Genomic DNA, 15,426 nt, shown 5'->3' with positions numbered 1-15,426 from the left:
GGTGGGATGATGAATGCAGCGATTTATTTGGTAAAAGATCTGCTGCAGAAGAATTATACTCAGCCTGCATGACTCAGGATAACTTTAATAGTTACCAAAAACTAGATGCTAAAATTAAAAGATTAGTCTTCAAAAAGAAAAGAGCAAGTTGGACGCAGTTCTGTGAATCGCTTAGCCCTCGTTCACCCTCCACCATTGTGTGGGAAAATATGAGGAGATTCCGTCGCTCCCTGAGCCACGTTGATCCTTCCTCAAATAATCCTTCTGACTGGCTTAACAACTTTGCAGACAAATTAGCTCCACCTTATGTTCCCTATGTTGACTCATTTCTAACTACTACGCCAGCTCCAGCTACGGATGAAATGGATGCCCCCTTTTCCTTTTCTGAGCTTCAAATTGCTCTCAATGGTCTAAAAGATACAGCTCCAGGGGAAGATGGCGTTCCATATTCTTTCCTGGCTAACTTAAATGACAAAGCTAAAATTTATTACCTTAAAACAAAATTTATTAATAAATGTTTGGAAACTGGTTCTATCCCAAACTCCTGGAAATCTCAAATTGTTATTCCTATCCTTAAACCTTATAAAAATCCCCTTAATTCAAATTCATATAGACCCATAGCTTTGTCATCTACTTTAGCTAAAGTTACAGAACATCTCCTTAAAAACCGACTGGAATGGTTAATGGAAAGTAGAAATATTCTCCCCTCCTCCCAATTTGGGTTTCGGAAGGGTATGAGTACAACAGACAGTCTCAGTGTATTAACAACAGATATTAGATTAGCCTTTACAAAAGGAGAGTACCTTGTGGGTGCTTTTCTTGATATTGCTTCTGCATATGATAATGTCCTACTTCCGGTGCTCAGGCAGAAACTACTTAAGCTGAGTGTTCCCTCGAGGATGGTTCATTTCATATGTAATCTGCTGTTTTGCAGATATGTTCTGGTAAAGCATCAGAATAATTCGCTTCCCCCCAGATTAATCTGGAAAGGCCTCCCTCAAGGCTCTGTTCTCAGTCCTCTGCTCTATAGCATATATACCCACGACCTCGAATTGTCTGTTTCTAGTTTTTGTACCATTTTACAATATGCTGATGATATTGTCCTCTATCACAGCTCAGGCAGTATAGAGGAAGTATCCTGTCGTATCAATTCTGCTTTGTATTATCTAGGCCAGTGGCTGTCTGACCATGGCTTGTCCCTATCAGTGGGCAAATGTCAGGCAGTGGTATTTACAAGGAAGAGATACCTCCCGAACCTCAACATCTCATTTGAAGGTCAAGCAATCAACCTTGCAGTTAAAGCTAAATTTTTAGGTGTTTATTTAGACACACGACTGAATGGAATTGCTCATTCTGAACACATTATCAAAAAATGTGAAAAAGGCATCAATGTACTACGAGCAATAGCGGGAGTTTGGTGGGGTGCTCACCCCTATACTTTAAAATTATTATATAATGCCTTAGTACGTAGCCACATGGATTACTGTATGTTTGTTTTAGAGCCTTTTAATAAATCAGCTGCTGAAAAGTTAAATAAAATTCAGTATAGATGCCTTAGAATTATTCTAGGTGCAATGAAATCCTCCCCCACTAATGCTTTGCAGGTAGAATGCGTTGACCCTCCTCTATCCATCCGTCGACAATATCTATGTGACCGCTTTATCAGCAAGATGTTACAGCTGTCATCCCATCCTCTTTGGCACCGACTAAGCCAACTATCACACGCACCTTGCCCCCGTAACTCGTCTTCCTACTTGCTAGATAGTTTCCTAAAGTATACCAGCCTTCCTAATCCCCTGACATCTTTCACAATCAACCCACTATATTCAACCCCATTTAAAGCATTAATATACAACCCTTCCATCATCACAGATCTAGGTCTGAGTAAAGGATCCCCAGATACCAATATCAAACTACAAAAGCATATTAGTCAAAATTGGTCAAATCATCTTATTATATATACTGATGCTTCCAAGCTGTCTCCAGAAGGTTGTGTCGGTGCTGCATGTTGGGTTCCTGTTTACAGAATTGTTTTAAAATTTAAATGCCCTCCCGAGTCTTCTGTGTTTACCGGAGAGGCCATTGCTCTTTTGGAAGCAATCCTGTTTGCACTGTCCCATAACGTACAACAGACGGTTATTCTGACTGACTCTTTAAGCTGTTTAATGTCTATTAAAGAAAACCCCTTTCGCAGCAAATCACGATTTCCCATTATCTTAAAAATCCGGAAGGCTCTGCTCTCTTGCAATCAAAAAGGACTATTCATCTTACTGGTTTGGATTCCAAGCCACTCAGGTATTCCAGGAAACGAGACTGCTGACTCATGTGCCAAAACAGCTGTTGAGTCAGGTTCTCTAGATCATTTTAAAAATTCATCGCAGGACCTATGTACTCTTGCCAAAACATATATGGAAACAGCCTGGAAAATTTTCTGGAATGATTCCAAATTGGTTAAGGGTAAGTTTTACGCTACCATCCAACAAAACATACCAAGACAACCCTGGTTTTGTCACTCTCGGAGTACAAATCGCTGGACTTCATCCACAATTTCCCGATTGCGTCTTGGTCATGCTAGCACACCTGTACATCTGGCCAAACTCCGGATAAGGGACAACTCCATCTGTGAGTGTGGCTTGGATGAGGGCACTATAACTCATATTATTTTTAACTGTCCCAAACTTACCTATCCCCTCTATGACGTTCTTCCTCCCAAAGTCCCCCGTCCTTTGAGTGTTAAATGTTTTTTAATGTTTGTTTTCAGTCCTTATTGTAGATTTTTATGTAAATATATAGTAAGTAATAAAATTAAAGTATAATGTACAAAAAATATCCGTGTTAGATATATATGCATGTGTTGTCTGTGCTGCCTTAGGTTAAAGAGCTAACTAGCTAATAACAACTATTTCTTGGTACAAATTCAAAATTAACTTTTCATTAGTTTCACCGATCAATCTCCTTCGTGCCTTCTTCATCTACAAGACATTGGCGAAATACCTTGTGCCCAGTTGGCACAGACAAAAGCCATAAACAAGAATTGAATTGAATCAGTCAGTCTAACTTTCGAATCGAATCGAATTTTAGTTGAAAAGTCAAAATTGTTTTATGTTGGAATTGGTTTTAAATTCATAGGATAGTTATTTAATTCATGATGTCATCCACTGCTGATGATAGCAAGCATTCGGCAGTGATATCGAGTGGAATTAAAATTGAATCAGGAATACAAATGCTAGCCCGTTTAACAAGGAAACCTGGCATTGATAAGTTTTACGCTAGTTTATTTGGAAATGGACCAAAACATGGTGATTTCATAGAATTTAACAGTGAGGGTAACACCATTTACCTACTCACTGAATTAATATGTGAAGCATTAATGCTTCAAAAGTTAAACGGTCCAGAGGCAGGAATTTTAATTTTCAGTACTGATGGAAATTTTAATTTTGGCGCTATTATAAATGTGCTTAGAAATAAAATTATCAAATTTATAAACAATGCCTCAATATATAATACAAATGATATTGATGCTCTACTGAAATCAAGTCTTAAAAATTTATACATATTGGAAATATTTGATTCCACCCAGTTTCACATAACAATACAAAATATGGAAAATCTCCTGTCAAAACATCCTAACATATCACTAGTAGTTTTCCATACACTTACTGCATTTTATTGGAGTGAACAGGATTTTAAGATAACAAAGATGGATTCTTATTTAAGGAAATTACTTAGTGTGATACAAAAAATTATTAAAGATCACAAAATTGTTGTAATGTACAGTAAACCAGAATCCTTTAGTAAAAGTAAAGAGAAAACTGATAGTTTAAAACCATGCTGTCAAAATACTACAGAAGTACAAATCAAGTATAGAATACAGGTGGTACTTAACGAAAGTGGCTCAAATTTTATCAATGTAAGAAATAATGATAACTGTTTCCAAAAAGAATTTAATTTAATTAACGAAGAAATAGTATGGCTGCAATAAATAATAATAAGCCATAATTAACTTATAATATATACAGTGGCCACAATCACTCCTATTCGGTCCATACATTTATCAGTAAAACAAAGAACAAACTTAATTGACTAATTATGGTTTATTGTTAAAATTTGGCAGTTTCAAGAGGAATTTTACAATGTGTAGAAAGTGTTTGCTATTTAAACAACTACAATAATATTATAAAAATTGTATTTTATTTTCCATAATTATGTAAAAGTGTCTTACATTTATTGTGCAATGTAAATATATAAGCTAAAGCAGAAGGGAAACTAGACCTGATTGTTAAAATACAATACTACAAAAATGAGATAAAATTATACATCAACAACAAACAGTATCATGAACAACCACTCATCTCAACATGGTTACCCTGACTAATATACTTCACTAATAGCTTTAGAGCCAGTCCACACGGCGCGTTGCGTCAGCGTTGCGTCGACGCAGCGCTACCACTGCGTTGTTTTACATACAAATAACCAAGGTGTTCACACGGCGCGCTGCGTCGTCGCAACGCACACATGACGGACAGCAGCCCCCGAGACGAAGCGGGAGGGGGTTTACTCGTGCGACGTCGGAGCGTCAGCGCTCAGTTGCTTGTGCGTTGACAGAGAGGATACACGGAAGCTCATTTCGTTTTACGTTTACGTTTTTGTATTTAGTTTTATTTGCAGGGTAATTAGTTTTATTTGCAGGGTAAAATGAATACCATTGAAGAAATTGACATAGATTACTTGATTACATTGATACAGGAAAGGGAAATTATATGGGACAAGTCAAACGTAGATTTTAAAAATAAAAATTTAAAAACAAAAGCCTGGGAAGACATATCAAAAGTTTTATTTCCTGATTACGAGAATTTCACAGCTGAACGAAAAAATAAAGTTGGTGAGTTCACAGTACAGATATTTATGTTTTTTTTATTTAAGAGGGCTTTCAAGATTTTCTTGCACCGCCAATTCCGCGATCAGTACAAAATTGAGTAGTCCACTTGCAAACCACGTTATGTTAAAAAAAAAACATTTTTTATCCAATGGCGCCAATCGGTTAAGGATTTAAAATATTAACGTCAGCATTTAATATACTGTGTTAAAACTCGCTATGATAAGAATAAAATGGGATTGAAATCTCAATACTTTTGCAAAAGTCGTTATGTTGATCGGCAGTCCACTTTCAAAAATCGCTAAGTTTGTATTAACTTGCAAACGACGCTAAGTTGCGTGGTGACTTTTGCAAAAGCCGCCATCTTGAGTGCCAGTACGCATAATACTGTCGAAGTGCATGCACGCGTTGCTTTCTTCAGATACTGCAGGCTTTTAAAAACGAGGTATTTTCTATTAAAATTATCATGGAGTATCAAGAACAAGAAGTTGTTTTGGCACCAAACAGAAGAGGACGTAAAAAGATAGCTGATAAATCTACATGGAAGAGAGAACTTGAGAAGTCGAAACGGTAAGATTATTATTTTATGGTTACCTTTTGTAAATAGGATAGATACCTGGTTATTTGCTGGGGATTTTTTTGCTCTATTGTTATTTATTAATGTGCCTATCTGTTTTGTTTTAGACATATGCCTAAGGGACTGCCAGTTATACCACAATGTGTACATGGAAATTCAAAACAGGGATACAAGTGTAACGACTTAACGGTTCAAGACTACAGTAAATTTCATCGGAATTTTTATTCAACTTCAGTTAAAGTCACCCAAGATACTTTTTTATTAAAATACTGTACAGCGCAAACTCCTAAAAAAGAAGGAAAGAGAAAATCCCAGACTATATGCTATTTTATACCAAAGCACGAAAATTTGGCTGGAAGACGCCGCGTCAAATTAATTAAGGTGTGTCAAAAAGCAATGACCACAATTCTGGGAATCTCTAGGGACAGAATTCAAAGAATTTGTAAACAGCATTTAATCACGATGGCAATGCCGAAAGAAAGAAGAGGAGGTAATAGAAAGTCCAATCTGTATTCTGATCGCACAGAATCCGTAAAATCGTTTATAAAGGGACTTGAAGCTTTGGAATCACATTATGTTAGAGGAAGATCTACTGTGCAATATCTGAGCAGCGATCTAAGTATAAAAAAATTGCATAAACTTTACAACGATGACGCTCAGAATGTGTCAGTGAGATATGAATTTTTCCGACGTATCTTTAACAAGTACTTTAATTTGAGTTTTAAGTCTCCCGCTACAGATGCATGTTCTAAATGCATTCAATTAAAAGAAGTTATTAAAAGAGAACGCGACACAGCAAAAAAACAGCTGCAAATAGCTCAGCTTCGTATTCACAAGCTAAAGGCCAAATGCTTTTACACTAGCCTCAAAACACAAGGCGACAACGAAATAATTTTCTCTTTTGACTGTCAAAAGAATTTGGTTTTACCAAAAGTACCAGACCAGAGTGCCTACTTTAGCCGACAATTGTATACGTATAACTTAACAGTATGTCAAGGGCCATCTCGTGGGGCTCAAAACTGTTTAAACACATTTATTTACACGTGGTTGGAAACTGAGGCAAAGAAAGGATCTAATCAGATTGCTTCGGCGGTATTTCATCGGCTAATGAATACCAATTTTGAAGACACTGTTAGTCATATTAAATTATTTTGCGACGGTTGTGGGGGGCAAAATAAAAACTCAATCGTTTTGGGAATGTTGGCATATTGGCTAAAAACAAAAGCTCCACGTCACATCAAGAAACTTACGCTGATATTCCCTGTAGTGGGGCATTCATTTTTGCCCCCCGACCGTGTATTTGGAAATATCGAAAGAGAAATACGTCCTTTAGAAGTCATTGTGGAACCCCAGACATATTTTGATATTTTTAAAAAGTATGGTACGGTTCTCAGACTAGGCAGCGACTTCCATTTTTATGATTGGAAATCAAGCGTTAAAAACGTACTTAAGTTACCTGGATCTTGGCACTTTCAATTTAATGCCTCTAAAAGATTCTTTTTAAGAAAGGATAAAAATAATAGAATTGCCATTAAAGGGGAACCTAATTATGTATCTGAGGTAATAAATTATGGCAACGTTTGCAAAAGAGGCAAATCATTCGAAAATATTGTGCCCGTTATGATGAATGTTGGAGTTCCAGTAAAACCAGTAAAGTTAAATGATGTGCGAAATCTTTTGAAAAAACATTTCGGTGAAGATTGGGCTTCTTACGATTATTTACAATATTACAATTTTCTTCAAGAAGAACCAAATGAGACTGTTATAGAAGAGACTGATAATGAAGAAACCATAATACACGAAGAAATAGACTTAAGAGTGTAATAATAGATAAAAATTGTAATTTCTTAAGAGTAGAGGAAAATAGAAGCTTATATTTGATTATTTCAAAACTGCCTATGTTGATTGCATACAACTGCAAAACTATCTATGTTAAAAAATCTTTTGCAAAACTAGCTATGTTTAATTTTAAAATGCAAATTAAATGATTATTATGAAAGAGTGATTTTATTTGCTAACATAATTTAATTCGATGTGCTACTAAGTTCATGTAATACACAAAAAAATGCATCTTAATATCGTAATTTTAAGTCTAAACATTTTAATTAGTTTTCTCAATTAATTGCTGCATAAACTTAACGGGGTTTGAAAGTGGACTACTCAATTAATATCTCGACACTCTAAAATTTTAAAACTTAGGGAATTTAGATTAGCGTGAGTACTATTTTATTACTTAGCTCAAAACTAACCTAGACTACGCTGAGTAGGTATAAAATATTATTTTTTTACTGATCGCGGAATTGGCGGTGCAAGAAAATCTTGAAAACCCTCATAATACAATTATACCTTATTTAGCTGCCAAGGCAGAGTTCCTCTAGTCATAAAATAGGTCGCATATTGCTGTCTTATGACATTCGGTGCTGTCTGTTCTTCATGTACGGGTTGTATTGGGAGAAATTCATCAACACTTATAGCAAATTTATCTCTTTGTCTAAAACCGTCTCGATCAGCGACAAAATTGTGTAATACACAACATGCTTTTATAATGTCAGTAGCGAAGTCATAGGACACGTCTATCGGTCTGTGAAAAATGCGCCATTTGTTAGCCATAATCCCAAAAGCGCATTCGACATATCTTCTGGCTCTGCTTAGACGGTAATTGAAAACCTTTTGTTGTAAGTCGAGATTTTGACCGCCATATGGACGCATAATATGTTTGCTCAGTCCAAAAGCTTCGTCACCCACAAATACATACGGGGTTGGTATATTGCTACCAGAGAGTGGCTGGGGTTGAGGTAGTGGTAAGTTGTTGTTAATCATTAGCTCGTACAGTTTAGAATTTTGTAATATGGTTGAATCGCATTCTTTTCCGTATGCACCGATGTCGACAAATACGAATTTGTAATTTGAATCCACAATAGCTAGCAACACAATCGAAAAAAAGGCTTTATAATTAAAAAAAAGTGAGCCACTATTTGCAGGATTACACACGCGGATATGTTTGCCGTCGATGGCACCAACACATTGAGGAAAATTTGCCTTTACATCAAAACCCCTCGCTATTGTTTGGAAACTTTCAGTTGTCAGTTCAGGGATGTTGTCTCGAAGAAGATTGGTCCATATAGCACGACAAACTCTTTGTATTATATATGCAATAGTAGATTTTCCCCGTTTGAATTTGAAATGTAAATCAGTTATTGAATTTCCACTTCCTAGGTATCTGAAAAGAAAATAATTATTATAATATGCATTTATGAGATAGATAGATACCCGAAAAAAAATACTGACATATTCAGACATCGATAGCAAATAACTTTCTCTATGTAACCAATTAATTCTGGAATCGCGAAAAAAATAGCAGCTGTTGCATACATTTTGATTCAGTAGGTATTGCTTTTTGTATGTAACAGCTGTTATATTTTCACGATTCCAGAGTCGGTCACATAGTGTTTGTTAACGATATCTGAATATGTCATTAAATTTTATCGAGAAATTCACTATGTATAAATTATTAAATCATGTTTACTATTGGTTTTGCAGGTAATGATTTAATAAAAAAATGGAGAAGTGTAAAAGATAATTACTTCAGATATTCAAAAAAATTAAAAGAAGCATCAAAATCGGGCTCGGGCGCTACGAAACTGAAGAAGTATCATTTATACAATCAACTCCTTTTTTTGAGAAAAGTGGAACAAAATGCCACCGAATCTAGCTTAGACTCGCCTAGAGAAATCAACAATGAATCTACGTCTACAAATGATGACATTACCACAGACAACACTCCGCGCTATGTTCCAGTCGCGCGCAAAAGGGCAATGCAAATGGATGAGTTTGAAAGAGAAGGACTAAAACTTCTCAAGGAGCCGGAAAATCGCCATATGTCCTTTTTCAGAGCTATATTGCCATCTATTCAAGAATTTTCCGACCGAGAAACTCTCCGTTTCCAAAGTAAAGTTATACAAATTATAGATGAAATGCGGTATGGACAAACATCATCATATGTGAGTGGCCCATCAACGTCTCACCAACCACCATATGGGTATCAAACAGCAAATTTTCAAAGTACATACATTTCTGATTTTAATAATTCAATTACATCTCCAGAAACATCTCAAGCAAGTGAAGAAACTGAATACGATTTTTCTAATTTGTAATTACTGGATGATATCTCTCTTAAATAATGTCTAAATTTAAAATTATGACAATTGCTGATTATTTGTGAGTTGATTACTAATTAAACAAACCAAAAAAACTGTTATATTTTTATTACTTAAATATATTTATATAGTTACCTTAAAGTGATTCCCAGCATTTCTACTGGTTCCACTGGATTCCTCATATTAGTATAGTTTTTTCGTATGTGTGGTTCTAAGGACTTCAATAAACATTCGAAGCTGGATACACTCATTCTAAAAAAATTATAAAACTTCTTTTCGTCTAATAGCAACTCCCGATATTCTAAAAAAAAAAACTGTCCATCACGATTTCTTAATGAAATGAAAGGACTGATCCAGTACCGTCTTGTGATCTTGCGTCGATTTCGGCGGTGACGTAGTAATAGGAGCAATGCTAGACGTCTTTTCCGATCCATGATTTGCTATAGACTGACTGCGAATTTTTTTCAAAATACTTGCCGCAACTGTGCGTCGCCGCTGCGCCGACGGAACGTTGACTGCGTCATAGTAACGCTGCAGCGCCCGTGTGGCCGGCTATGCGTCAAAATATTTGCGTTGCGACGACGCAACGCAACGCAACGCGCCGTGTGGACGGAGCTTTAGGGTAGCATAAAGGTGTGATTGTGTGAGTGTGCTGTTTTGCATGTTTATTCATAGTTTCCATACTGCTTTAATATATTTACTGTGTGAGTAATTTTAAAATTTATAATACTGTTACACTGTAAGTGATCAGAATAGGTAGTAGTGTATTTGTGTGTGTAGTACTTTTGGGTGATGTGGGTTAATATGGATAAGGCTAGTGGAACTCAAAATATTATATGCTCTCTTTTTCCCTATCGTATAACATGAACAGCAAAAATAACAATGTATACACATGTTTCTTGCAACTGTGCACATTTTGCTAATTTAGAAACCATTTTTCTAGTAAATTAAGTGGTGACTTTCAATTGCCAAATAATCTTTACAGAGTTATTTTTACATGAAGTTGCATATTAATTTAATAAATTTGTTCATCGAGCGAATTGAGAACAGATTAAATAATCTGCCATAATATAAATAAATATGTTTTAGGTATTTCAAATATGTAATGGTATGTCTATATTATGTGGCATGAAATTACACAAAATTGGACTACCTATTCTGTAAACTGCACATTATTTATCCTTAAAAAAACTGTATTTTAAGAGCTTAACTATTGCATGAGCTTGTAATGATTATAATATATATTGAGTTTAATAATTCTTGCTAATTTTTATCACGGCAAATACATTACTTTAATCTTAAACATAAAATTGTACGAAAAAACAATAAAAAAACATTGCAGATTAAGTACTTATAAATAAGATTATAGATATTAGCATACACAACACAAATGTAAAATACTGACAATAAAAATATGTGCATTAAATGCCATTAAATTTGTGCTATATTATTAATAAAGTTGGTTCTAAGTTATTTAAAACTTTTTTTGTCTTACCACAGACATACCCATAAGTAAACTAGACAAATAGTATATTGTGAAAAAGACTTATCTTAGTGAGATTACCTAGCTTACCATAATAAAGAAATACAAAGTAAACATTTTATTTTATTTGATTATGATTGGAATGAAATGATTAACCCTGATCATCAATGATATACACATGAACTACACAAATGATTATAATTTTGAACTGGAACAGTATTTAAAAGTCTAAACACACAATATTGCAATTTCCTAGAGTGCAAGTTTGAAAGATTTCCTTGAGTGCAAGATGGTCAATTGAAGGTCATCACATCAGGTTGTGTCTGACATAGTCTTTATACTAATCTTTACTTTATCAAGAGGCTAAACTAAGATCTACTAAGGAGTAATAAGCGTTAATACAAATGGGCCATGTTAACAGTATTTTTCAACTGGCACCTTCTCTATGGTTTACATAGTGTAGCTTAAACCACACTAAATGAGTACAAGGAATCTTTAAGCATTAAGCCAATATTATTATATGATAATTGACCAATAATATTATAAAATATCAGTATTGGGCTAACATTATACAAGAGTAACAACTTTTGTCATAATGTTGCCCAAGCAAAATCTGTAGTGCTCTTATACTAACTTCTCTAATATTATTTTGAACCAAACTTATCTAGTTTTATGCTTAAGCAAGCAACATAGAAGAATTAATAATAGCATATTGTTTACTAAACTGGTACAAAATTTTTGAGATCATTTTGCTTAATAAGTTAGTTAAAATACTTTTGTCAAAATGGCTTAATTTTAAATAGACAATCACATCATTAAATATATCACATACATGAAAGCGGCAAGGCCATGGCTAAAGTAATTGAGGTTTTCCCATTTACTTATAGTGTGGTAATATGAATAACCAGTTTCTTGCACTGAAAAGGATGCTTCAAACATTACACCTAAGTAAGCTAAATGAATAGCAGTAACAAGTGAAAATAGAGTGTTTACAACAACTGCTAGTAAACTGTTCTTCTTGTATTTATGTTCACATTGCTTCACACAAGGGTTGGCTAAACAACACACTTCCAATGCAGATGCTATTTTGTAACGGAAATTGTATTCCACATAGGAAAATGTACCTATGCTAAGAAGGACAGCTGAAAATTGAAAGTTAAATCCATGTAGCAAAGATGACACTGCATATGTTGTAAAGATTGAAATAAATTGACCATATGGTTGGCATGTTTTAAATACATAGTTCTTTAACCACTGGTGCATTGGGATATTCCAAAAAATAACTACTTGGACAAGTGACCGTGGGAGTTCAATAAGCATTGGTTTTGTTACTTGTAACTCTGAGTGACAATCATTAGATAATCCAAACCCAGCACTTGTCATAGATACAACTGACATAGTTGAGACAAAGTAGTGAGACATCCGAAATGCTTGAGCATCACGATAGGCTACTAACCATTTTGTTGCACTTTCATCTATGTAACCAGGTATAAAACAATTAGACAGTAGTAAAAATACCATTGATAGCACAAGGTATCTAAAGATTATCTTAATCCATCTGCTAGACAGAAATCTAACATCAAGATATTCATTATAGGTTTGGAATGATATCCATGGCCCTAAGATACAGTTTGCTGGACAAAGAACATACCCCCCAAATTCGATTGGGTTCAACATTTGCTTAAACAAATCTCGATCTAGTTCAATAGCTACTGAAATAATCTTCATTGCTGCTATCATTTGAACACCCCTTATTTGCTGCCACAGTTTTGGATTTAATACATAAATCTCACAAAGCAATAAAAACAAAATTACACAAATAGAAATATAAAGTCCTCTCCATTTTTTTGTTACAACAGATACAGCTATAATGGATACATATGAACCTGTGGTAAGTCCAATAGTCCAAATAAAATTGGACCCGATATTGAAGTATAAAAGAAAACTGCCGATGATGAGGGACAAACTGTGCCTCACTGTATGAGGCATAGGCACATACTGTATAATGAGGCGAAGGCATACATTAGGCAAAATCAAATCTTTAGCAAACCGTAGTCCTTCGTAAAGCGTTGGTTCCCCGCATAAAGATAATATGTTTAAGTAAGCCCAAGTGTTTTCAATGTATTCGTCTTCTTCGTCCATTATAACAAACTTGCGCACAGGCTAATATAAGTTTATGATTTAAAAACAGCGAACGCAGACTGTTTGATTGAGAGCTAGAACACTAGTACATTTTCAAAAACATTATGGTATGTTTATATTTGTAAATTATAGTTTAATTTCTTTTACTTGAAAATAAAAATTGAGTACATTCAAATCCCCAGTCTCAACAATCCACCAACAACACAGACCAGTAAACAACAATTACTTGAAAAATAATAATCTATGGTCAACTCCACAGAGTATTTTGACGACAAGCCGACTCTTTACTCTATACCTACCGAGGTCGGAGATAGCTACCATTTACCAATCTACCTACTTTAAATATTATTCATTCATTACCGTACCGTTCGTGTTTATTATGTCAGCACACAGCTAGTTAGACAAGGAAAGTTTAATACGAAAAGCATAAGAATTATTAAGAAGACGCCTTATTTTGTCCTATGCCATGCCAGGACTGTTTTGTGACCACCAAATGTCTAATCCATATTCCATACTAATATTATAAATGCTAAGTTTTCCATCAGAAAACGCAGCAACAGAACAACGGATTTATGTGAATTTTTGCAGTGATAGTTTGTGTGGGCTGGAGAGTGACATAGGCTTGGTACCGGAAAAATGTGCAGCTCTTGAAGGAACTGGGACGATACACTTACGTTTACGTTTTGTCCTTCTTGTACGGCGAGAAAGATGTTTTTTTCTCTGTTATCATATTGTATCTGTGGTCTGAATTACAGTCTGTGGATGAAATTTTATAATCAATAAGTTCGCCCTAAATTCCGAAGAAATGCTGCTTGGAAAAAACTAATGAAACAGTTTTAATTAAAATCATTTGAAAAGAAACCATTAATGTTTCATGATTGTAAATATACCGCAAAATAATAAAAGTGATCCTTTTTCGCGATTAAAGTGACGCGATACGATATATTTCCTTAGCTATAGTGACGCGATACGTTGTAAGTGACTTTACGGAGTTACTAGTGTAGTAAAATATGTTCTAATTTAAACAAGTCGCAATGGCAAGTCCATCTCCGCAAAACAGCCCTATGCCGCCGCCACAAGCGCCCAGTCCTATGGGACCGCCTTCGCAAAGTCCAGCACCACCGCAGTCTCCGCATAGTCCTTACAATCAACAACACGTTAACGGTCCACCATCTGCTCATCCTCCTAATTCTTCACAACCACCTATGCAGAACCATATGTCACCTTCAGGCCCTCCCCATACAATTGCCTCTAATGCAAATGGTGGACCGCAGCAACACCCTGGAATACCACCATCTGGACATCAAATGTCGCCTCATATGGTTGGACAACATATGCCTGGACCACCAGGACATCCCATGAGCACACCTGGACCTGGATCTCACCAAGGACCAGGTGGTCCAAATGGTCATTCTAACATGCCTAGCAATCCTCAACACCCAAACATGCAAGGGCCTCCTCATGGATATATGCAGCATCAAATTGGTCATATGCCACCTAATCAGGTAAGTTATTTAAACTCTTTATTTGTACACCACTACACAGTTAGGAAAATAAAGGATGAATAGAGAGAAACACAAAAAACTGCAAGTAGAATACAAAAGGCGGCCTTATCGCTTAAAATCTCTGCCAGGCAACCTTAGGATCAAGAGACAACAAGAGCGGTGACAGAGAGACAAATAGGTGTTGTAAAATTATTATAAACCTGCATTCAAATAATGACATACGAATACTTAAACAAAATATACACAAATAAAAACATAAAATAAAATATTTATAAATATATATATAAAACAAATATAAAAATAATAAACTAATATATATTATGAAAAGCTACATTAATGAATAGATGATATAAAAATAAAAATCAGTTGTCTTATTGCACAAGATAATAAGCTTGACCTGCATTTTTAACCATATCAAGCGATTTTGCCTGTTGTATGTTCATAGGAAGAGCATTCCACAATTCGATACCCTGAACTGCGAAGGAAAGCTTATAAAACTTCATCTTGTGGAATGGCATGCTCAAAGTCAGCATACAACATGATCTTAAGTCAGATACCTTTCCTACAAAGTTGAACTTTTCCTTCAAGTAAGGAGGTGTTTTTGGATTAAATAACACACAGTACAGAAGCGAAAGTACGTGCAGATCCCGGCGACCGTGATTACCTCAGGTGACCTCAGTAAGATT

The 15,426-nt window shown here is 35.3% G+C and overlaps 4 protein-coding genes across 8 annotated transcripts in view; 2 read left to right on the top strand and 2 right to left on the bottom strand.

Annotated features, from left to right (window-relative positions):
- The first annotated feature begins 4,393 nt into the window (after positions 1-4,393).
- On the top strand, positions 4,394-9,752 carry LOC120623350. Its single transcript, XM_039889325.1, has 2 exons — positions 4,394-4,882; positions 8,994-9,752. The coding sequence occupies exons 1-2, from the start codon at positions 4,696-4,698 to the stop codon at positions 9,605-9,607; spliced, it is 801 nt and encodes a 266-aa protein (XP_039745259.1). The 5' UTR covers positions 4,394-4,695; the 3' UTR covers positions 9,608-9,752.
- On the bottom strand, positions 5,164-10,157 carry LOC120623349 (protein ALP1-like). Of its 2 annotated transcripts, XM_039889324.1 has the most exons (3): positions 10,088-10,157; positions 9,746-9,862; positions 5,164-8,673 (listed from the first exon to the last, which is right to left on the bottom strand). In XM_039889324.1, exons 1-3 carry the CDS (start codon positions 10,132-10,134, stop codon positions 7,794-7,796), a joined length of 1,044 nt encoding a protein of 347 aa, XP_039745258.1. In that variant the 5' UTR covers positions 10,135-10,157; the 3' UTR covers positions 5,164-7,793. The 2 variants fall into 2 exon arrangements, with proteins under 2 accessions (XP_039745258.1, XP_039745257.1); XM_039889323.1 differs by lacking the exon at positions 10,088-10,157 and having other exon boundaries at positions 9,746-10,065.
- Positions 10,158-10,938: 781 nt separating this feature from the next.
- LOC120623348 (protein-serine O-palmitoleoyltransferase porcupine) lies at positions 10,939-13,433 on the bottom strand. Its single transcript, XM_039889321.1, has one exon. It carries the CDS (start codon positions 13,233-13,235, stop codon positions 11,901-11,903), a length of 1,335 nt encoding a protein of 444 aa, XP_039745255.1. The 5' UTR covers positions 13,236-13,433; the 3' UTR covers positions 10,939-11,900.
- A 325-nt stretch (positions 13,434-13,758) lies between these two features.
- LOC120637544 (ATP-dependent helicase brm) overlaps positions 13,759-15,426 on the top strand; it is a 28,828-nt gene continuing 27,160 nt past the window's right edge. For 3 of the 4 annotated variants that reach the window (XM_039909367.1, XM_039909366.1, XM_039909368.1), the window contains exon 1: positions 14,270-14,740. In XM_039909367.1, coding sequence (XP_039765301.1) covers positions 14,270-14,740 — 471 coding nt within the window. Of the gene's footprint in view, positions 14,741-15,426 lie in introns of all 4 variants that reach the window. The other variant, XM_039909365.1, reaches the window with a different exon arrangement.

The sequence above is a fragment of the Pararge aegeria genome, chromosome 4, assembly GCF_905163445.1.
Source record: "Pararge aegeria chromosome 4, ilParAegt1.1, whole genome shotgun sequence".
Lineage (NCBI taxonomy): Eukaryota > Metazoa > Arthropoda > Insecta > Lepidoptera > Nymphalidae > Pararge > Pararge aegeria.
Note: the sequence above shows the minus strand (reverse complement) of the source record. Positions and strands in the feature narration are given on the sequence as shown.